We start from the raw sequence: 24,287 nt of genomic DNA, 5'->3' as shown, positions 1-24,287 counted from the left end.
TTATGAAGGTTATGTTATGTTTAAATAGGTCTCATATTGCTGCAGTCGATAGTACTGTTCGTTGCGTGCCCTCCCCCTGGACAGAAAAAGGAGCAGCAGCTTGAACAGAATTCAAATAGATCATGATTACCATAAATAAACTGTTGTTGCGATGCTTGTTTGCAATGCCGAACATCATAGCTAATTCGGGCCAATGACAGCGGCTACTGTGACCAGGGTAATGCCAGCTATGATGGTCGGAGGATAGCCAAGCTTGTGTGTGTGAACACGTTTTTTATATTATTGTTAGTACGTCCGTCCGTGTGTTTTACTGGAAGTGACACTGTTCCCGTCTCAATGGATGGACACACACACACACACGCACACTAACACTGAGCATAGAAGGAGAAAGCTGTGTGGTGGCCAAGGTCACCTTGGAATGCAGCACACTGTACAGTACCTTGGCAGCAGCAGTATCAAAATTATCACCCTCCCCCCCCATCCCGCCCCCTCCACCCCCCCTTGGGACACCAGGGAGCAGTGCATGCTGGTTAGACGCTATCTCCAGTACAGTAGGAACAGTGTCCTATCTCTACTGTTACATCTCTGCATTGACCTTGCCCTTTCCAAAGGGGTCAGAATTGCGCAGTGGCCCGTTAGCGAACATCTGTGTCTCAGACGAAGCTTTGCAGGCAGGGAGGTTCAGGGAGGAGGACAGAGGGAGTCATGTGCTGGGAAAAGTAAATACCTTGGATTGCAGAATGCAGAAAGAATGTATTCTTTGGTCCCCCTATGTCCTTTGTTGTTACCACATGGGGTTAATACACTGATCTCCTATAGGCTAGCCTATTCTGCATCATATTCACCTTCACAAGTTCACTGTATTACTCTGGGTTCTGTGAAGCCGTGTCCCTGTGCTCACACTGATCTGTGCAGCAGCACTTTCCTCAAGCAGTTAACTATTGACTTATGCTGTCAAGCAAGGAAGGCAGTGGGAGGAGGGGGGGGCTAGGGCAGTGAGGAAGAAGCAGTGCATTCTGGTCTAGGTTCTAGGGATGACTGCTGGCTGCTGAGTCCTATCTCCTCTCTGCCTCAATCTCTCCCTCCCACCCACCCTCCCTCCCTCCCTCCTTCCTTCCTTTCCACTCGCTGCACTGCATTGAGAGAAGCATGTGGAGGAGAATTGTAAATGTGCTGTGCTGTGTGGTGTGTGTGTGTGTGTGTGTGTGTGTGTGTGTGTGCAGCGCGTGTGTGTTTCCGAGAGGAAGAGGCACAGAGCAGGAGAGGAAGAACGCGAATGCAAGAGGCGAGGGAGTGCCTGCCCCGCTCCCCTTGTCTCTCTCTCTGTGTGTGTGTGTGTGTGTGTGTGTGTGTGTGTGTGTGTGTGAGTGGTGTGTTTGCGTGAGCAGTATGTGTGTGCTCTGGGATGCTGAATAAGGAGAATCGTTGCCTCCGCCCCCCCTCGGCGGGATGATGTAGCGGCCCAGGGGCAGCGTGTTGTGTCGGGGAGCGTCAGGCCCTGCAGAGAGGGGGATGAAGGGTCGGGGGTGCTGGGAGCCAGGGACGGTCCGCTCCTTCTGCAACTCGGGCTGCCTGAGTAAACTGAGCCAGGGTCAGTACAGCTACAGAACCGGAGCAGGGAGCCTCCACACTCCTCTCTCTCCACATCAACCCCGGAGGAGAGCATCCTCATCCTGCCATCTCCTCCAACTCGTATGCCTCCGAGGTAGCCGTCCATTTCGCCACCCATCTCTCTCTCGCTGTCCTTCTCTCTCTCTCTGTCCTTCTCTCTCTCTCTCTCACTCTCTCTCGCTAGCTCTCTTTTGTCGCTATCCAACGCTGGTTAAGTTGCTGCTGCCTGGACTCTCTCTGGACCCTCCTTTTCCACCGTAGCACCAGAAGAAGGGTGTACCTGCACTCTTTATTCCTCATCTCTCCTTTCCCTCATTCCTTCTACTCTCTCTTTCTCATCCTCTCCCTCTGTAATCTGGCTGTTCCACCTTTGATTTACATAAAGAAGTGATGCAGTACTGTATGTTGTAATATGTTGCTTTAGCAAGTGTGTGTGTGTGTGTGTGTGTGTGTGAGTGTGTGTGCGCATAGTAGGTGTGTGTGCGCATAGTAGGTGTAGCTAGTAGCACACATAGTGATTATGACATTGGTGACTGTAAAATAAGATGCAGGGGCCTGTGGATCCCAGGGTCCTAGTGCCCCTCAGAGTAATTTCCCAGAGATGACCACACTTCTTTGTCAAATGCAGTGTGTAGTACTTCTGTGTAGAGAGGAGTCGTCTGTCCTATTCAAACAAAGCAAAACATGCTTAGCAGCCGGAGGCATTTAGTTTCAAGTGTGATGGCCAGTGCAGGCCGGTGGCATCCTTTCATGTCCCACATAGACTAGATGACACATTCTGGTATTAGGATTTATAATGCGTGTTGTGTACGGTTGTTCAGTTAAAGGCATAGTTATGTCAGTTAAAGGCATGTTTGATGTTGTTATGTCAGTTAAAGGTTATGTCAGTTAAAGGCATGTTTGATGTTGTCATACAGTTTGTCATTAGTGTGCTCCTCTTGTGTTTGGTCCCAGCCCATATGCAGTATCTTTGCACCAATGACCATTTTGCTTTTCTTCCTCTCGCCCTCCCTCTATCCCTCTCTCCCTCCCTCTATCCCTCTCTCCCTCCCTCTATCCCTCTCTCCCTCCCTCCCCCTGGCAGGGTTAGGAGTCGCTCAGTAGGACAGTTGTGTTCTCCTGCCCTGGGCTCGATGCTCAGTAGGACAGTTGTGTTCTCCTGCCCTGGGCTCGATGCTCAGTAGGACAGTTGTGTTCTCCTGCCCTGGGCTCGATGCTCATTCTGTCCTTTATGTGTCCACTAGGGTTTGACTTTGGGAGGTCAAGCCATGTCAGATCTCACTAAGGCAGCCTCACCACACACACACACACACACACATCCTGTATGCAATCAGATGCACTACATCGATATTGGAAATTGTCTGAAGCCTCATCCTGTGATGAATGCTGTCAACTCGTGATTGTTCTTCCTCCGGATCTAGCTGCATAACTTTCACTTTACAAGTTCAGTTCAGTTCCCCAGGATATTAAGTTGTTTCTGCCAGTTTCCCCTATAACCTCAGTCCCAGTCAGTCCCATCTGCCTAACCACTCTCATTTACATTTACATTTTTGCCATTTAGCAGATGCCTTTATTCAAACCGACTTACAACAAATACGTTTGACGTAAGTAAGTGAAGACACCACAGTGTTACATTCTGTTGCGTCACTGAAGCCTTATTTATTTGTCTAGCTTCCATTTGAACAGTAACATCATCACCCCATTGGTTGTGTGGTGTTCCACAACAGCATTTTTAACGATAACCTGGATCACGCAGTCATGATTTTTTAAGCATGCATCATGTGCTTTAGGATCTATCTTGTGACAAGTGTTGCTTTTATTCAGTGTCTTTTCCCTTCACTGTTCTCAACTACACTGATGGTAATTAATGGAAATGAAAATGCTGTGTTTTTTTCCCCACTGCTTTACTCTCTGCTTTCTTACCACCTCTGTCTCTCTCAGAGCCTGCATGGTCCTTCTTCCTCCTTTAGAGTCTGAGCTGGATGTCTGAAAGGCCCTTGTGTGTGTGTGTGTGTGTGTGTGTGTGTGTGTGTGTGTGTGTGTATGTGTGTATGTGTGTATGTGTGTGTGCGCGCGTGATATTTACCAGGAACCCGCTATGTCTGAACTTGAATTAAAGAGCCTCTGGGGAGCTCTGATGAGGGAGAGAGCGATACTAACACACACACTGCCCAGTATCCAGATATCAGCAGACTGGGATACTTCCATATTCAAAGAGCCTGCTTCTCCAGGATGTGGAACATGTCTGACACGTACCTTCTGGTGTATAATATGCTCAGAAGAAGATTCTCGCTTCACTGGCTACACTTCAGGTGTTTCTGTGCTATTAGTGATGGGATGTGTGATGGAACAGTGTGATTTTATATGCAGGCCAAGATAAAAGACAGTAATATATTCAATAACTGGACTGTACGGCTATGTAACCTAACTATACGTTCAGGTAAAGCCGAAAACCAAATGTGCAGACTGCTTCAGTGCAATGGTCTTTTTGCAGTCAATTAATTTCCTCTTACAACGTCTTTATTGGCTGGGTCTCGTTGGCTATGTCATCATGCAGCAGGCTTCCACCACGTTGGGTCACCAGTCCAGTCCTCCCACGTCTCCCCAGCGTGCATTCTCACGAGGACAAGGTGCCACAGAGCTGCTGAATTAGCATTTGCAGGAGGAACGCTAATTAGTGTCCCCGCCTCTAGAGCGTAGGAGGGAGACTGAGAGGCCAATACCACCAGGCTCTCTGAGTGTGCTGTGTGTGGATTTATCCACTGGCAGGAGTTCAACAAACATATCACCACCAAACCTAAATGCTGCTACACTTTTTCCAGTCAAGAACTGGTTGTTGGTTCGGATGTTGTCTTATAAACATGTTGTCAGTGCACTCTTACAGTATGGTCAATGGTGCTATCCTTTTGTGTGTCTGTCTGCTCTTGAATGTTCAATACTCTGCTGGTACTGAACTGTACTGCAGAGTCTGTGGGAGCGGGGGGGGGGGGGACAGTGATGGGTTGCTCTGCACAGTTCCCTATTTGCTTGTGGAGGGACCGGTGCTGTGTTACTGGCCTTAACCTGTCCTCTCCTCCCATTTGTCTTCTGTTGATGCATCTCACGGGAGCCCAGCAGCAATTACTGCCTAGGATTAGTCTCGCTCTCCTCCACTGGCTCAGGACACACTCCTCTTGTGTTCTCTCTCCACTCATGTCTTCACTCTGACTCTCTCTCTATCCTTCTCGTCTATTACCTTTCTCTCCCTCTCACTCACCCTCCTCACAACTCCCCAGTCTCTCTCCTTTCTGCCAGTGGTGGGGTGAGTCTGGCGTGCTCCAACCAGACACACACAGGTACACACAAGCTATCTGTACTACAAATAACTTGCTCTCCAGATTGCATGGGTATGTATGCGTTACCGAAGCAATTTCTTTCCATCCACTGTCTACATCTGGACGAGGGGTGAACGTTTGGGAAGTGAGTCGAGGCAAGGTGTCCAGATGAGATGGGTGGAGTGCAGTATCTAAAGGAGGGTTGCAATGGTCTCTCTCTCCAAAAAAAAGACAAGAAAAAATTGACCAGTGTATATGAGAAATGGTGATGAATCTGGTGATTGTTTAAATTCAATCAAACACAAAGCCCAGGTGCTGCCAATGTGCTAACAACCTCTGCCACGCAACTGCAAGGACAGCAAAAACACACACACACACACACACACACACACACACACACACACACAGGTAACAGGCAGACAGGGTGGAGAGGTTTGTCACATTACCACTAGATGAGCATATCATACTAGATTGTTTTTTAGCACAATATTCACAATGTTGTCTATCATTATTATCTTATTGGAGAAATGTACCGCTCTGTCTTCCTATTGTGTGTATCAGTGTGTGAATGTCAGAGAGTTAACATACAGAGACAGTTTTCCCCCATGACTCCTGGCCTCTCCTGGGGCTCCATACTAGTGGATGTACACTGAGACTGGCTCCACTGATCTGACAGCATGTCTTCTGGGAGGCCTGGAGGCTGGTTCTGGGTGATGGCTCAGCTCTCCGAATTACACAGCTATGGATCTCTGTCTGTCTCTGGTACAGCTGCACCTTCCATACTGTTCTTCTTCTTCTTCTTTTTTTTCTCTCTCTCTCTCACTCTCTCCCTCTCTCACACTCTCTCTCTCTCACTCTCTCTCTCATCAAACCCGTCATGGACAGACCCCTTTTTTTCAGAGAGAGTTGTCTAGATTATTTTACTGAAACAATCAGCGAAAGAGATGGAGACATAAAAGCACAGAAATCAAGCCAGTCTTGTATTTCTGTCAGTGTAGGTGTTTTCTGAGGTGGGAGGGAGGATGACACTCCACCCTTGAGGCGTGTGGTAATCGACTCTTGCTCGGCTCATATCGTCGACCTTGCTAAGGGGAGCCATCCATCCACCTTGTTGTCCTGGTGTTGGTGGGGGGAGGGGCTGAGCAGGGACACTGTGTCACAGCAGAGATACTAGTTACCTGCAGAGGCTTAACAGTAAGCCCTTGTATTCCCAGACTTTGGCGGCCATGCCGTGTGTGTGTGTGTGGTGGTGCCTCCTGAAGCATCTATTATGCTGTTGGAGTTCTGTGTGCTGCCTTTAGTGCTATTTCTGCGTTTGATATTACATTGAATTTCTACACAGCAGGTGTTTTATGGATGACAGTTAAAATATATTTATGTAGCCAGGAGGATTACTAAAAATTCTCTGGTACACTTCCAAAGCAAACCTTAGTTCTATACAGTGTGCACAGATGGAATCCTTCAACCTTAGTTCTCTCTCCAGGGTTTAATGTGAAACTCTCATACGAAAAAGGGATACTAGTACCCCTGTGCAATTAAGCCTAGTGTCTCTACGGTTCGCCTCTCCCAGTAGCTACGGGCTGATTGTGCTGAGGATGGTAAGGCAGTATGACTGTTGTGGGATGAATGCAGCAAGAGAGTGTTCTGGAGCTTCTGGAGAGCCTGAGGCAATTAGTTCTGCAGACATCCTGCTGTAAGCAGCTCTCTTCTAAACAAATAGGCCTCGCTGCATGTGACAGTTTATTTTTAAATGCCACCGCTTGGCTACTGAACTCCTTGGCAGAATGAGGGTGAATAATGAGAGCAAGGCCTCTCTGAAGTTTCTTTCCCTTACCTGTTTTTCTAAACTTCTGCTCCACAATGCTAGACCCTTTATTTTGCATGCACTAGACTAGACCCTCAGCAATGTTACCCACCCAGCAGTAAAAGGGCTGTCCACATCATTGATCTCTGCTCAGCGATTACTGCAGCCCTGAACCTGCATCATACCTTACTGTCTGCCCCGGTGGAGGCCATACCCTGTTCCTGCTGGTCTATTTATTCCTTCCCCTCCAAAGCCCCTCACGGGCCTCATAACCGTTAACCCCCCCCCCCAGGGCTTTGGCACATCATGACGTTACTCTGTGTCCCCTGTCTGTAATTTCAGCTCCTTTATGTGGATGTTAACAGTGCTGATGAGAGCCACATGCAATTCCAAAGTGGCAGCCATGCCATTCCCCAACCGTAGGCTTTGCCAAGACATGCCGTGCTGTCCCATAGGGAGATGATGGACTGGTGTTGGGGAGGTGTAGTTGGGGATGCCTCATGTCTGCCATCTATCCCTGCCTCATCATTTCGCTGCTCCACTGAGCTGTGCTGCACTGCACAGCAGTGGGCACAAACCATTCAAAGCACTTTGAGCTGCAACGTTTGCAGGATAAATACAAAATAAATACAAATAATAAAGTTATTATTATTATTATTATTATATTCTATCCACAGTCTACTTCCCCAAATTGGAGCGCATTTTTCTATCTATCGCACACTCTCTCTCTCTCTCTCTCTCTCTCTCTCTCTCTCTCTCTCTCTCTCTCTCTCTCTCTCTCTCTCTCTCTCTCTTCTCTGCTCTCTCTCTCTGATGTCTCTGTCTGGTGCCTCCACTGAGTCTAACTGGAGTAACTCTAATTCAATTCTTGGTCTTGCGTGATGGTCATGAGGGAGAGTCATTCCCTGATCCTGTCTCTCTGTGTTGGAGCTGGGTTAGGCTAGTCTGCCGTGTTCTTTTTCCACCGGCTGGACAGTGGTTGTGTCTCTCTGTACTCCTGCACACAGCGCGGTCATTCAGCACGTTTCACACATTACATCACTCTGCACAGTGGGCCAGGCTGGTTCTGCCTGGTCAATCGTCACCCCCTGGGTGAAGATGGAAGCCCAAGGGTGCAGACATGGTGAGAGTCTCCTCACCTTTCCTTCTCTGTCTCGTTTTACTGCCTCCCCTCCCTTCTTCACTCTTCTCCCCCCCCTTCTCCCCCCCCCCCCCCCGTATCTCCTTTCATACAGGATGACGTTTGCCCCCTCTTTACAGATTATTATAGAAGGAAACTTGATAAGCATGTCAAGCAAGCAAGGTTTTGTTTTGTTTTAGCCGTATGGTAGCAGACAGCTATTATAGAGGTTATTTTTGGCGTTATTTCCGCAACTTGTCTTATTATATTAATGCCTGCTGTAGATATTGCTTTCGCCGAGATTGCCTGTTGTTGTGGTTGCAATTTCTTGTTGTCAGTTTCAAGGATTAGGCCTAACTGTCTGTTGCTGGTATGTCAGACTGCCAGATCAGATTGTGGTAGACTAATTGCCAAGACAGGAGGCATCCAGCCCTCCACTGGGACTCAAGACACTTTAATGCACCGAGGAACTCACTGCTTGGCATGTACGGTAGTAGGCTACAGGACTAGGAGATACTGGATGGGGAAGCTGAAATAGAGATACAGAAACAGCAGTGTCTTTTAGGCTTTGTAGTCTGTCTTAGTGTGTGATGCCTGCTGTTTGTTAGCCTCACCCGTGCAGATGTGTTTGTCACTGTGCGGTCAGAGCAAGCTTTCATGTTCCTAGTGGGAATGTGGGCCTGACCCTCAGGACTGTGTTAGTCTCTGCTGCTAGTTGCTAAATAGACACTTTCACAGTGACACACTGAGGAACTCTCAGCACTTTGGGCTGTGGTAATGATTACTCACAGCAGAGGAGCGATGGTAGAATACAGAAATGAAATAAAAGGGAAGGCTGAAATAGTCTCTAAAGAAGGAAGAAGTCAAGAATGAAAGAAAGCCAAAGGCAGATGAGCGGGGAGATCGGGAGTCAGACGGAAGTGAGTTAGAGGGTGGTTGAAGAACTTAAGACGAGATTTAGATGAGTGTAATTAACTGTTGATTAAACATTAACAGACAGTTTTTAAAGAGTTGGGAATGAACAACCCAGATGTGGCATGTCTTCCATGAAGGTGTATGCTATTCTTTGTACGTCTTGTATGTCAGTTGTGTTAGTCTGTGTAGTCCCATATAGGTACTGCAAGTATGAGATTGGATGGCTGCCATGAGATCAAGGGAAGATGTGTTACTGAAGTGTTAGTTCTGATCATTGTTGTGTCATTGTTCTGATTTAAGATGGGTACTGTCATTGTTCTGATTTAAGATGGGTACTGTCATTGTTCTGATTGAAGATGGGTCCTAAATCAACAGCAATGTGACCCTGTTTTTGACCCTGTCAAAAGTTTTTTGACTTCTCAATAACTGCTAGAGCCAGCTGTAGAAACCAGGCCCCAGCCTGTGGAACAAGGGCTCTAGTGTGGTTTTAACTTACTCACAGTATGTCACGTGTGTTTGCTGTTGCCTTGTAAAGTGATTGATTAAGTTCCATGCAACACACAGACCTATAGCCTACCGTATTAAGCACAAACGCATGCACGTTGCACACACACACACACACACACACACGCACACGCACACAAATACATCTGTGTAATATTATTGTCATGCTCTCACTCAATAAATATCCAACCATTTCTCACAGCAGCAACATCCACTGGCAGACAACAAACCCATTTTGGCATGAGTTGAGAACATGGTGGAGAATCAATTTGATCCACTTCCCCCTACTGGACAAGAAAAAACTGTTTCAGCCTTATACCGCATTTGCTTGATGTGTTCTCCCTTTTAACAGAGAGCTTGGAGGATGTTTTATTTTTGAAAATGCAAGGATGAGTTTTACTTTTAACGGATACTGCAGGCTAATCTGTCTCTGGTCACAAGTCGTGTGTTGCTCTAAGAAAGGAGGTTTTGTAAAAATGTTTACCTCATGATGATGGTTGTCAGGGTGACTGAACTGTGAAATCCGTCAGATCTCAAGGGATTTGCCATAGCGCCTGAGTAGACTAGATCTGTGTCTGGGCCTGACCTGTGGAGTATTTCTGTCCCCCAGTGAGAGTGTGTGTCATGTTTGGACAAGCACTGTCTGTCACAGTGTTCTCGTATGTTCTGTTACTTCTGTATGACTCTGAGTAACCTCTGCTGTGGCCACAGCGCTTTACAATGTCACTGCTGCCTGGAGCAGAGGTCCAAGGAGATTTTATGTAAGCCCTGACTTGGCTTAAATACATTTGTTCTGCTTCAGAGTGTTTCACCAGTGTCTGTCTTTGGAAATGTGCATGTGCACATTGTGCAAGAGGAAGCCAGCTGAACAAATCAAGCCAAAGAGCAGAGCAATTAACACACATTTTGTGTCTCTGAATTTCTTAGTGGCCCTGTTTAGTTTAGATGTGTGTTTGTGTGTGTTGCTTTGTGTCTTTGGGACCTCTTTAGTTTAGGTGTGTGTGTGTGTGTGTGTGTGTGTGTGCGTGTGTGTGTGTGTGTGTGTCTTTGGGACCACTTTTTGAATGTGATGAATCTGTATTCAGGCAGAGCAGCCAGTCAACTATGGCATGGCTAGCCTGCTGCCTGTCTCTATTGATTTAACACTCTGCTGCTGGTGACTCCCAGCCCACTGTCTTCCATTTTAAGTGTCTTGAATGAGTCATTTATGTGTGTGTGTGGGGGGGGGGGGGGTCAGTGGGTCATTGAGTGGTGAGACTATTGATTGCTATGGTAACTTGGGGAACCAACCCATGTCTTAGAGAGTGATCAATTAAAAAGAGATTGAGGAGACATGAGTGTCTGCGGCCCTTGGGGTGTCATTGAGCATGTAATGTGGACTCGTGTAGCATACTGCTTGCTGAGTATTTCCAGTTTGTTTACATTTTTCTGTGGTGAGGACTTGCTAATGCCGAGTTCCTTTTAGCATCCCACTACTCCCTTCTCTTCTGTGACCTCTGACCTTTCTCTTCAGATGATTCGGGGGACGATGAGCCCACTTCACAGTCGGACCGGAGTGAGATCCAGGGCACTCTAAAGACTCTGGTCAGCAAGCTTGATGACCTGAGCACGTGCAACGACCTTATCGCCAAGCATGGGGCGGCCCTGCAGCGATCTCTGAGTGAAGTGGAGGGGCTGAGAGTGCCTGTGGAGGGAGGAGAGAAGATCAAGGCCGTCAACGAGCGAGCCACCCTCTTCCGCATCACCTCCAATGCTATGATCAATGTGAGTGATGTGTAACTTACAGGACAATCATTTTAGTAAATCATGTTATGTGTTGATTAGGTGTTGATGCTGTGAGAACAATGTGACACGAATGTGGCATAGTCATCCATGCCTTGGTCAGTGAGGTAAGTAGCTAAGTTCCAGTGGAGCTCTACCACCCATCCAAATGTAGAAATGTAAGGATGAGAATCGAGAAATGGTTCCAGTTGAGAACCGGTTCCAAATTGTTCGATCCATCAGAATCGCACGCCTCCGATGCCGACATGGTTTTCCGACAGTTGCGCGTTGCAAAAACTCATGCGTCATTACGTCAAACTCTGCGTCTGACGTTAAACCCTGCGGTGTAGTATCGCAGTGTAAAGTTTTATTTAGTCGCAACAAGGACAGTATTCAAGCACTCAGGGTATGCCACAACGCCTGGTATCTATTCGCAAACTTTGTTTGAGAAAGCTGGTAAAGTAGCTATTAAATAGTAATCTATTTATAATGTTACAAACGAAGTCAAACGAAATGCAGTGTTGTGGATTCTAAATGGACCTGCACGTTGCTACCCCTGAATAATAATGCGCCAACCAAATCTAGAATATATGATATTTCTACGCAAAAACATAATTTTCCTCAAAAGTGACGCAAGTCATTATTTTAAGAAGGTGACAATATGGTAATTTAGTAATTATATTATGAAGTTACTCTTCCAATTAATGAGACAACTCAAAATATATTTTAATATGTAAAATGCATAGTTTAATATTATCAGTTTACAGTATAATGATGCTGCTGGCTGCACTGTAGCCTCTTTTCTAAATAGGACAGACATCAGTCTTCACATGATCTTGTTTTAGCCACACCTTCTAAATTCTAAAGAAGAAGAGTTCATTTTATGTGCCACTTACATTTTATTATTATAAAAATATATTTTTTATTTGGTTCAAGATTATTCCCTTTTGAAAAGGAGTACCGGTATTGTAATTTATTAAAATGTTACTAGGCATATATGCCTATTTTTCTAAAGAAGCATTGTTTATTTGATCAGGATTTTGATTTGTTTTCCAAGTTATACAAAAAGGAGCATTGTAATTCATGTTAACATGTTCAAATGTTATTAGGCAGACATTCTACACTGTGTTCAGAGACTGAAGAGGGAACCTGTGTAGGCCTACGGTACTTTTTTTCCACACAGGAAAAATCCTCCTGAAAATTGTTCAGGAATCGAAAAGGGAATCGATAAAGAATCGGACCGATAAGCAGAATCGAAAATAGCATCGGTATCGATAACATCTTATCAATTCTCATCCCTATAGAAATGCTAGAAATGTGCATTGGGGTTCAGATCCAGTAGGAGCTCGCTGCTCCGGGGCTAGGTCTCTATGACTACAAACTCATTTCCACTGGCCATATGGTATTAGTGGACTAGGGTGCAGGAAGAGGTGAGGTGCTGAAGGAGTGATACTGGATCTGGGCTGGGGGAGGACAGGAATAGTCTTTTGCCCCCCCCCCCCATAGCTTCCTAGACCCTCCCAGCCCAGAGAGGAATGCCAGAGCCCCCTCGACCACCACAAGACAGGCATTCTCTTTTAGGAGCCAGACGCTACACAGACAATCAGACAAGGTTGGTGTGTGTCTTCTACTCCTCCGGTTGGCTTTGATGTGTTTTGATTTATGTATGACAGCTGAAGGCCTTGTTTTGTCCGGGCCCACAGAGTTATTTCTATGGAAATGTATTTCTGACACTAAAAGCTTCCATAAGGTGTTGTTAGGCATTCAGGATTGTGTACAATATGGCGCAGTGTAGGATTGCATGCACTTTGGCCTTTTAAACATGGCCTGGCTTGGGTTTATACAGTGACAAACAATGGGATAAACCCCTTCTTTGTATGATTCTGAATCAAAAGCTGAGTCAACAGCTTTGCGAGGAAAAGTTCCAATGGGTGTAATCAGTATGAAATAGTCTGCAGTTTTATCACTGATTGTTCTTCTGTCGTCCCTAAAGGATGAGCCTTTTGTTTCTGAACTCTTTCATTTCTGGTTTGATTAATTGGTTGGGGAACAGAAAGTCCCCTGGATCTCGCATCTCATGAAAACATCATTAGATCTGGCCAGACTGGAGGTTCTAATGACAGAGTGGAGGTGGATATTGGGCTACTGCTGTAAACTCCCTGTAGTAAGCTTTCGTTTTGTGAATGGTTGTGCAAGCGGGGTGGGGGTGGGGGGGGGGTGGGGGGGTTGTGTGTGTGTGAGCATACACTGTACAGTATGTGTGCACAAGTGGTGTAAGATTATGTAAGGGCCCCTTCCACTCTTTCTCAAGCTTGAAGCCTTTGGGGACATGTCACAGTCGTCCAACCATGCTCTAGGATATTTAGGTTACTTTGATACTAACAGCTGTTCAACCAAGCTCGATTCGCATGTTTAATCATATGTATGACTAACCCCAGTTCAGACATGATATTCCCCCACCGCAAGTCACGAGCAGGCTGAATTTGTAGAATGGACTCAGCAGAAAAAAAGTGGAACCATCGTATGGCGTAAGTTGTTTCGGTTAGTTTCATAATGACATCTGAGGAAGTGAGAAGCAAAGTCACATGCAAGTTCAATTTGAGAAGTCAAACCTCAGAAATGTGTAGTCTTCATACATTCACTGCTGAGGGTAAGAGTCTGTGATTGTGTTACTACTGTGTGATAATCAATCAGTCATTCACTTGTTTGTGGTTACTGAAATGCTTTGGGATGTGTGGACGGGTGTTAGGTCAATCTATGGAAGTGTTTTTGTGTGTGACGGACGGGGCCCTCGGGATCTTTCAGTGTCAGGTCGCGTGCAGCTTTCTTTGATTTATGAAGTGATGAAGTCTGAGGTGTGAACCTTACATGAACCTCCCGGCATGTTGGTTGGTTGGGTTCACTTCAGAGTGCTACACCAAGCTCATCAGACTCCATGGAGCGACTGTGATTACTGTGTAGGAGATTAAGCCTTTTCCAAGTTCAGAATTTCCAGGTGCATCCAAGTATGTGAGTAATGATGATGAGGGTGGTAGAATTAGGTTTGTGATACTAACTAACTGTTATTGTGTTTTCCTGTTTTCACAAAGCATCACTGGAATGTGTATGGTCTTCTAGCTCTACATCTCTGTTCTGAGTATCAGTTTGAGATGGTGTGCGTTTTGACAGAGGCACCCCTTTGCTTGTGAAAATACCCTCTTATTGTGAGATGTTGGATTAGGTAGTGGATAGGACTCTGCCATATCGCTGTTTCTGCTGTCTGTGTGCGATATGTCATATCTGTGCGCCTCGCTGTTCTGAGGGTACAGAGATTATCTGAGCTCAGTGACATGCATGGCTCTCAGTCACAGACTCCTGCCAGAACCATGTCCAAGTGGTTCCAGCCAGCTAGCGGCTTGTGGCAGTGTCACCCAAAGAGGCTTTTAATGGTTGAATGGTTGCTAAAAAATAATGCACCGGCTGCAAAATCAATGTTAAGAGTTTTGAAAATTATTTCGGTTCTTTGTGGAAGCAGTAATTTGCAGGTCTGCTTGCCACACTGTCACAGTGTGTGTTGCTTTGCCTGTGGTCCAGGGCCACACATACAATGTTGTGAGGACAAACACTGACAAGCTCTGTTTGTACAAGGAGTACCCTCCTTGTTTCACCAATAATGCCAAGACTGCTGTTAAAACCCAGAGAGATTATAAGATAACGCTCTGACTTGATTTGACTTGACCTGACTTCATATGTTCTGCTTCAAGGGTTTCGCCTGTGGCTAAACATTCCTCTGATGCTAGTGTCATACAGTATATTTGCCCCAAGACATGATTTGATAGGCACTCGGCAGCATACTTCAATGAAATAAGCATCAAAGTGGATGACGAGGCTTTAATTAACAAGGTCTTGATGATGGTTTCACATGTAGGCCTCGCCTAAATAATGACTGCAGAGGTAATTGCAATGATTATGATATGACAAAGATGGTTGTCTCTGTCTCACTCTCTCGGTTGGAGTCTTTGATTTGGTCTCTGTATCAAACCTCATATTTGTTGTGGAAACTTTATTTCTTCAAGCTGCTGACTTGGTGATAGCATGTCAGTTAGACAGATTTTCTTCAATCAACCTAAACCAGCCAAGAGGGACTAGATATACCACAGGGAATATAGTAAGACAGCCTTGTGCGTGTTGACTGTCTTAGAATTGTGTTTAACTGTGGTGTGACACCAGTGGGTGACATGTCTTTGTTGTGTGTAAATGCTACAGGCGTGTCGAGACTTCCTGGACCTAGCAGAGACACACAGTCGGAGATGGCATCGGGCGCTGCAGTATGAGCGAGAGCAGCGCACCCACCTGGAGGAGACCATAGAGCAGCTAGCCAAGCAGCACAACAGTCTGGAGAGAGCCTGGAGAGAGGCTCCCACACTCGCCGCCAACACGCCCAGTGCCCCAGCCACCGTCAAGGGTGAGCACAGCCTCACCGTCCTTCTGGAGCAGGGCCCTGTTGTATGCATCTCTGACTATGGAGGAAATGGGAAATGTTAGCCATGTCAGATGGTTTAGAATTAGATTGTCACCATAATTAAGTAAGGGTGAGGGGAGTGGGAGAGATTACTCATGAGAGGAGCCCTCTTCTAGTTAGTTATATTTATTGTAAGTACACACACTATTGTACTGGAAGGTAAATTGATACAATCACTCCTCACCCTTCCACAGTGAGAGGCAATGTGTAATTACTGCTCTAGTGCAAACATTTGGCACATGGACTGAAGTTGAGGTTTTTCTGCTATCCTAAGGAATTAATTTGAATGCTTAGTAGTTTGTTAGCCTGCAGGGACGTCACCTGTTAAAGCCAATTATCCTTTATTAATCTCCATGGGTATGTGATTAGCCACAGGACTGTTCCCTATTTCACCCTCCACAAGCCATGTGACTACTGCACCAGATATGGTGTGTTACACAGTGCTTCATTGTGTGTGTGTGTGTGTGTGTGTGTGTGTGTGTGTGTGTGTGTGTGTGTGTGTGTGTGTGTGTGTGTGTCTCCACAGGAGTGAGTGAGAGGCTGCAGAAAGGGGAGGCGAGTGATGAAGATGAGGATACTGAGTTCTTTGATGCCATGGAGGACTCCCCTGCCTTTATCACAGTGACCGCCACTGAAAACACACAGCACAGGTCAGTCTCACTCTCACCCCCAATGCCCAGTACACTCCCTCCCGCTGCTGAGTGGAGGTTTAGTCTGGTATTAGACTGACCTAGTTGGATAGACTCTCCAATAATATTAAAGATGTTATCATGGTTTTGCCCGCTGGTGGATGCACTGATGCTGTTATGTTTCCACCAGAGCGTTCTTCAAGCCCAGTCTCACACTCGCCTCATATTGGCTGCATACAGAATGACTCATATCTTCCATCAGCGACTCAGTAAACTGCCGGGAGTGAAACACACAAACATTCATACCTGCTGTACGGAGACAGTGTTTTCTGTCTGAGCTTCCCCTCTCGTCTGTTTTAATGAGCTTGTGTGTTAAAACTGTCTGTCTCTGCCAGGCCTAATTATTGGCTCAAGATGTTGTCATCTCAGTGATGAAATATGTCTCTATTCCCTCAACGCTCTCCTCCAGAAAATAAATCCCTCCAGGATGCCCACCTCTCTCTTTTTTCCACTCATTCTTTCGTCTGAAAAATACTTCTTTTTTTTTCTCACATTTTTGGAACTTTGTTGAAGTTTAGTTTAGAATTCATCGTGTTTTTTGTGTCCTATTTTTGTGGAACACCTGTCTCTCTGCACTCATCTTTCCTGTGAGGAGCAGTGTTTCTCAATTTCCCAGAGAAATATATGCTCTTCTCAAGATTCAAGACATCTGTCTGCCACTGACAGTACAGAGACTAATCAACGGTGCTGGATCGAGCCATCCATCTGTGCCTCTCTGGCTTGAGCCTGTCTGTCTGTTTGTTGAGTCTGAGTGTGAGTGTGAGTGTGACTGTGAGTGTGTGTGTGTGTGTGTGTGTGTGTTAAAAGGATGTTTCTCCTGTTCCAGGCGTTCGAGTACCCTGAGTGGAGCGAGTGGAGGCCAGCCTAATGACTGGAACCAGGACGCCCATGTGAGTACACTTCTCACTAATGACACAAATGCATTTAGACTAACTATGCTATTTCTGAACCTCACTGTAAATTCTCCCATGTCACTGTGCAGCTCTTTCATTTGTTTTCATCCTGCTTTCAATAGCCGTCAACAAATAGAGCGTCTCACGTACTCTGGAATTTGGAACATACACACACACACACACACAGACACACACACACACACACACACACACACAGCATGTTACAAGACATGTACATGTGCCTTTATCACACTCCCTCACACACTCACACTCTCTTTGTGTTTTCTCCCTCTGCCCTCTTCCCCCCTGCGGTACTGGAAATGCACAGCTGCGCTCCTCGTCATTTCTCTGCATCTTAATTACCAGTCAGACATCTGCTGTCCCGCTCCCTTACCCCTCTTCGCGTATTCCGTCTCTTCTCCTGCCTCCTCCCTCTCTGTCACTCTGCCTCCGCACAGTGACTCATTGACTCCCTTTCAAGCTGTCCAAAAAGTTAGAGATGCAGACCATGGATTTCTCCACACCAACTGTGGTAACAGATTGAAAGGTCCTCATGTCTCTCTCTCTCTCAGGGGTCTCCAACCTGTAATGATTTGTCAGGGAAGGAGCTGCAGCCACGCAGAAGGAGGCGGAGCCATGTCCCAGACAAGCCCAACTACTCACTCAACCTGTGGAGCATCATGAAGAACTGCATCGGCAAGGAGCTCTCCAAGATCCCCATGCCTGTGAGTGGTGTGGAACAAGCATGCGTGTCTGTCTATCTATCTATATGTAAGAATAAATGTCAGTGAACAGTGTATGTTTGTTTGTATGAGCGAGACAGCAAGACACAGGGGAGAAGTATGTTTAGTGTCACCAACAACCGCATCCGTCTGTCCCACGCAGGTGAACTTCAACGAGCCTCTGTCAATGCTGCAGAGGCTAACAGAGGACCTGGAGTACCACGAGCTGCTGGACAAGGCAGCACGCTGTGACAACTCCCTGGAGCAGCTGTGTCTAGTCGCTGCCTTCTCTGTGTCCTCCTACTCCACCACAGTCCACCGCACAGCCAAGCCCTTCAACCCTCTACTGGGGGAGACCTACGAGCTGGACCGCCGGGACGAATATGGCTACCGCTCGCTGTGTGAGCAGGTACGCACAGAGACACACACACACACACACAAATGTACATACCCACTTCACGCACATTCATACATGCACTCTGTGTATGAGTCGGTCAGCCTACTGGCCTTTGGTGGTCTTCCATGCGAGCTGTTATCGAGAACGTACACACACCTCAAAGACTTGATGACACTCCACTCCAGAGAGTGTGAGTGACATAACCTTCCCTCTCCCCCCCATCCTCCCAGGTGAGCCATCACCCCCCAGCAGCAGCTCATCATGTGATTTCACAGCGAGGCTGGACCCTGTGGCAGGAAATCACTATAGCCAGCAAGTTCCGTGGCAAATACCTCTCCATAATGCCTCTGGGTGAGTCACTGAATATTCCAAATGTATTTAGTCACGACATCAAGGGAAACACTAGGATCTCATTGAAGTCAGAACACTGAGCACCAAGATGCCCCCTGTCCTCTCTGCTGTTGTCCCAGTCCCTCCCTCTTAAGGCTGAGCCATAGAAAACAATGAGAAAATGAATCAGTGGCATTTTATGACCCATGTGACGGATCCATAAACTCTGGGATGGGATGACATGGGGGGGATGGAATTCCTATGCCCCTGATAAATGAGAGATTTGATAGAGATGCCATGACATGGCGCAGTGCCATGTTTGATCTGTTATGAACCTAGTGAGAGGCTGAATGGAAAAAGAAACAATTACTGAAAGTGGTAATCTAAAATGTATGTTGTTGTCCTCCTGGGTAAGGATGCCCTGCTTAGGATTAGGGCGGGGGTCGGCAACCTGCGGCTCTTTAGCGCCGCCCTAGTGGCTCCCTGGAGCTTTTTCAAAAATGTATTTTTTTTTTTTTTTTTTAATTATATGGTTTCTGTAGGAGGACAAACATGACACAAACATTCTTAACGTTTTCCAATGCTGTAAAAATGTGCGGAATAAATATTACATTTCAACATTTCTGTCAACGAAGATTTGCGTCATAGCTGTGGTGCTATTGTTATTGTGTAAAGGCCACCGTAGTCACGGTGCCAGGCAGGTGGCTGTTGCGAACAAACCGGCGGGTGTGTGATGGGCCATGTACAGCGAGGCACGCTCTCTCACTTCCCCTCCCTGAGAGAGTTCAAAGAAGCCCATCACGATCACACACTCAACGGTGATTATTTACAAGGTGCTATCGTTGATATGCAAACTGCATTTGGGAGCAGATTTAGCGAGTTCTGAAAGGAAAAAATGTCACTATCTTTCCCTGTCACACCCCTGGAGATTGACCCGTCCTTATTGAACACATTCCCAGGAGTAAATCAAGCTGACCTTGAAATGGAAATGGCCGATATAGCTGACAAAGATTTATGGGTGTCCAAGTTCAAAAGTCTGACAGCCGAGCTTGAAGACGTCACTCGCCAGAAAGCCCAGCTTGCCCAAAGCCACAAATGGAGCGAAATTGAAAGCCTCCCAACACCCGAGAAACTTGTGTTTGAAACATGGAATGGTCTTCCTGACAGTTATAGGAACATGAAGAAATATGCATTTGGAGTATTATCCATATTTGGATCAACATACCTGTGCGAGCAGATATTCTCAAACATGAACTACATCAAATCCAAATACCGCACCTGCCTCACAGATGAGAGCTTGCAGTCCTGCGTGAAGATTAAAGTTACATCTTACATGCCCGATGTTGAGAAGCTGTCCAGTGATGTCCGAAAACAGAAGTCACATTAAACGGGTAAGAACACAATCCTGTCATAGGCACATATTTAGTAACAAAGTGGCTGTTTTTATAAAGTGATTTCAGATTTCTGTCAGTATATATTTGGAATGACACATAGGGATATTATTGTGTTTTGTTGTTCAGGTCCGAGGATGGCTGCGTTGTATTGTGCGTGTCAAAAGAGAAGAGGATGTTTTACCCTTGACTAGTAGTTCTGTTCACTTCACTTCACTTCAGTTCTAGCACTGACTTACTTGGCATTGGCAGAAAACTAAAGAGAAGAGGATAATGGAGAGAAATCGAACTTAAACTGTATTATTTAAATGTAATATACTTGCTGCTGTTTTATTTTTTATAATTTAACTGCAGGCTGCGTTTTATTGCACTGTTTGCCCAGATAAGGGGGAAAAGAGAAGAGGATTGTATTGTATTTGACTTATATGTTGTATTCGTATTGTATTATTGAGGGTTGAAGAGGACTGCATTTTATTCCATGGGGAGGTCTGAAATTACAGGAGGCCTATTATGCACGTTCCATTTTGTTGTTGTTTTTTCGAATCCTCAAAATAAAAAGGACATCAAAAATGTGATTTCTTTATTGTATTTCTATAATTTCATCAATGCAACGAAACATAATACATTAATATTGTAATGGAAGTTAAACTTAAAGCACCGTCGTACAGCAGAGTAGTCACGTGGTGCGTCATTCTCTCCAGGGTGCGCTGCAGCGAAAATAAACATTTAATCATGAATGCTCATTATGTATTTGTAGCCTACCTAATCATTTTGAGTAGGCTAATATAGCTAATATAGACACTTACAGCATGTGTTGCCTTCATTATAAGGCTTATATAAGGCTTTGAATTTTTTGCGGCTCCAGACAGATTTGTTTTTAGTTTTTTTGGTCCAATATGGCTCTTTCAACATTTGGGGTTGCCGACCCCTGGATAGGGTCTCGTATTGTATTTGTTGACGAGTGTATGGCTGTGTGAGTGCGGTCACTGCCTCTCACAGCCTCTACATGTGTTATTAGACTAAGTCCCTGCAGGTAGGACTGACCTTGTTAACAAAGATGTTAACAACATCTACTACAGCATAAACACAGAATCCACTACAACACAAAATATCACTGTTCAAATGTAATTCAATGATGAAACATAACTGGTAAACCAAAACTAGAGATGTTCACTCTCACTTACGGTACCCCTGATATATATTTTTCTTACCGTGACATCCCCATTGCCTAATTTTCGGAATGTTCTCCCATTTTGTCCCTTCCCTCTCCCCCTCCCCAGGTGCTATCCACCTGCAGATCCACTCCAGTGGGAATCACTATGTGTGGAGGAAGGTCACCTCCACCGTGCACAACATCATCGTAGGCAAGCTGTGGATTGACCAGGTGTGTTTACATCCCATATCCATGTGTCTCTCTCCAGACTTAGCTTCCTGTGTCCTCCACATACACTCACTGAGCACTTTATTAGGAACATCTGTGGACATCCATGGACCCAACCTGTCTTGTGTCAACAGTCCAAGCTCAAGTTTTCTTAACACACTTTGGGCCCGTTAATACAAATCGATCATCGCTTGAATGCCACAGCCTATTTAAGTATTGTTGCTGACCATGTGCATCCCTTCATGGCCTCAATTTACCGTATTTTCCGGACTATAAGTCGCGCTTTTTTTCATAGTTTGGCTGGTCCTGCGACTTATAGTCAGGTGCGACTTATATATCAATATATATATATAATTTCATACTGACTGACATGAACCAAGGAGTAAACATTACCGTCTACATTGTCAGCGTCTTTGAGCCTCGGAAAAGCGCTATATAAATTCAATGTATTATTATTATTACAGCCGACAGAGGGCGCTCTGGGCCGCTCTGGGCTTGTGACAACTATATGCTGCTCCGAAACCCCTGAAGAAGTTATCTAAAACATTAGCTTGTTGAAGCTAAGCAAACGGTAGCTTGGTGAACTTGCTTACTGGTAACTTGCTTGTTGGACTCGCTGGCTTGTTATGTTAATTTAGCCTATTCAGCTTCCCAGGTATGTTCTTTATGCTATTGTGTTGCTGAATAACTGTTAATGTGTTATGTTAACATACCGGACTTCTATTCAGCCTGTTGTTCTGTGTGCTATTGTGTAGTTGAATAAACTTGCCTTTCCAGATTAATGTCTGTTCTTGGTCTTGGATTTTGTGAAATATATTTCTAAATAAATGCGACTTATAGTCCAGTGCGACTTATATGTGTTTTTTTCCTCTTAATGTCGCATTTTTTGGCTGATGCGACTTATACTCCGGAGCGACTTATAGTCCGGAAAATACGGTACCCAGCATGATAATGTACCATGTCACAAAGCAAAGGTCGTCTCAAACTGGTTGATGACAATGAATTCAGTGTTTTTCAGTGGCCTTCCCAGTCACCAGATCTGTAATAGAACACCTTTGGGATGTGGTAGAACGGAAGATTCACAGCTTGAATGTGCACCTGAACAATCTGCAGGAATTCCGTGAGGCAATCATGTCATCATGGACCAGAATCTCAAAGCAACGTTTCCAACATCTTGTGGAATCAATGCCATGAAGAATTTAGGCTGTTTTGAGAGCAGAGGGAGGCCCTACCCAGTATTAATATAGTGTTAGTAATGTATGTTCCTAATACAGTATTCAGTACATCCTCATGGTCTCATGAGCTCTCATGGTCTCATGTCACCACAACCCCAGTTTATGGCGCCCCTCTGTTTCATATACGGTAGTGTTATTGAGTCGGTTTTCCTGTTGTTTCTTGTGTTACAGTAGTAGTATTTAAAGGATGTAATTAAGGCCAGCTGAAAAGTGTTGTGCAGATTCAGAACAGTACAGCACACGAATAAGCCATGGGGTCTCTGGGGGTTTATCCCGCTTTCATCTCTAATAACACTCGAAAATACCAGCCTCTCCTTTCTCTGAGATGACCCAATTAGAACCTTTGGGGAGCGGGCTGTCTATCAGTCTGCCTGTCTGTCTGCCTGTCACTACATCTGTCTGTGCCAGCCTCACACAGGAGGGGGGAGGAAGCAGCCAGGGAGTAAACTGTAGCATATGGTAGAACATGGCACGCTTACAACATCCTCTCATCACTTCCAAATGCGCTCCTTTAATGTCAATTATATAGAGCCTTGTCAAATAGTCTTATTAGATCACTGAGTTGCTAAATACCAGAGAGAGTAAATACAGGAGCTGGTTCACACTGATTCACCCTTTTCAACTCCCTCTTTTCTTTGTATTGATCTTTCTTGTGTCACTACTTTTACTTCCTTCTAAAAATATCTCTAGATACCTCCAAATCAGACGTATTGTCCAGAAAAATAATGCTTCATTCCCAGACTTCCTGACAAACAATGCAGTAGATCACAGTCTCTCACTATCCCCAAATAGCAAAGGTCTAATTTCTATTATATGTAACAACATATGCAATATCAACCGCACTCACTGCAGGATGTTAGGAGACTCTGGGAGAAAGACCTTGGAGAGGAAATGACAGATGATCAATGGCGGGCAGTGCTTGACTTAATACACACCTCCTCTCCTTGTGCCAGGCACAGCTTGATACAGCTCAATATTGTTTTGAGAGCACTATCTATCTCTATCTATTTTTATTTATTTTTTTTCTCTTCTTGCTCTTTCATTTTCTTTACATTGTATTGTATGTACTTCTTTTGTACTCTTTAGTTAGACTAAAGCATCAATGGACAATTATTTGGGTGGAAATTGTGGACTAAAATGGACATGGGGGAGGGTTGGGAGGATTAGGGAGGGAGGGGGGGTTGGGGTAATGATGAACTCATGTGAAAAATCTATTAAAATAAACAAAACAAAAAAATCTCTAACCATCTAAACATTCTTCCATCTTTCTTTTCATACTTTATATCTCCCCCATCTTACTTTCATCCCTCTGTGTGTGTGTGTGTGTGTGTGTCACTCTCTCTCTCTCTCTCTCTCTCTCTCTCTCTCTCTCTCTCTCTCTCTCTCTCTCTCTCTTTCTCTTTCTCTCTCTCTTCCTGTCCCTCTCTCACTCTGAGCAGTCAGGAGACATTGAGATTGTCAACCACAGGACCAAGGAGACCTGCCAGCTCAAGTTTTCCCCCTACAGCTATTTTTCCAGGGAAGTCCCACGGAAGGTACGTGTCCCCACCCTCCACTCAGCCCTAACTAGGATCTGACTTTAGTATTAGCTCATAGACTTGGCTTTGAGATTGTTCTGTGCTGCCCCCTGCTGGATAATACATACAAATGTATGATTTCAGAAAATACTATACCCTTTTCAACGTATTATTATTATTATTATTATTTCAAAGTATTACA

General features: G+C 45.3%; 1 protein-coding gene across 1 annotated transcript in view; it reads left to right on the top strand.

Annotated features, from left to right (window-relative positions):
- The window catches only part of osbp2b (oxysterol binding protein 2b), a gene marked incomplete at both ends in the record, with an annotated part of 45,433 nt that overhangs the window by 18,975 nt on the left and 2,171 nt on the right, over positions 1-24,287 (top strand). The window contains 9 exons of the mRNA XM_080530709.1: positions 10,782-11,032; positions 15,275-15,473; positions 16,057-16,180; positions 17,046-17,109; positions 17,685-17,837; positions 17,998-18,243; positions 18,462-18,582; positions 21,233-21,336; positions 24,008-24,103. Of these exons, the coding sequence (XP_080386835.1) occupies positions 10,782-11,032; positions 15,275-15,473; positions 16,057-16,180; positions 17,046-17,109; positions 17,685-17,837; positions 17,998-18,243; positions 18,462-18,582; positions 21,233-21,336; positions 24,008-24,103 (1,358 nt within the window). The remainder of the gene's footprint in view (positions 1-10,781; positions 11,033-15,274; positions 15,474-16,056; positions 16,181-17,045; positions 17,110-17,684; positions 17,838-17,997; positions 18,244-18,461; positions 18,583-21,232; positions 21,337-24,007; positions 24,104-24,287) is intronic.

This window comes from Nansenia antarctica (genome assembly GCF_963989245.1).
Source record: "Nansenia antarctica genome assembly, chromosome: 5".
In the NCBI taxonomy this organism is placed as follows: domain Eukaryota; kingdom Metazoa; phylum Chordata; class Actinopteri; order Argentiniformes; family Microstomatidae; genus Nansenia; species Nansenia antarctica.
The sequence above is the reverse complement of the archived record's forward strand: the minus strand, read 5'-3'. Positions and strand labels throughout refer to the sequence as shown.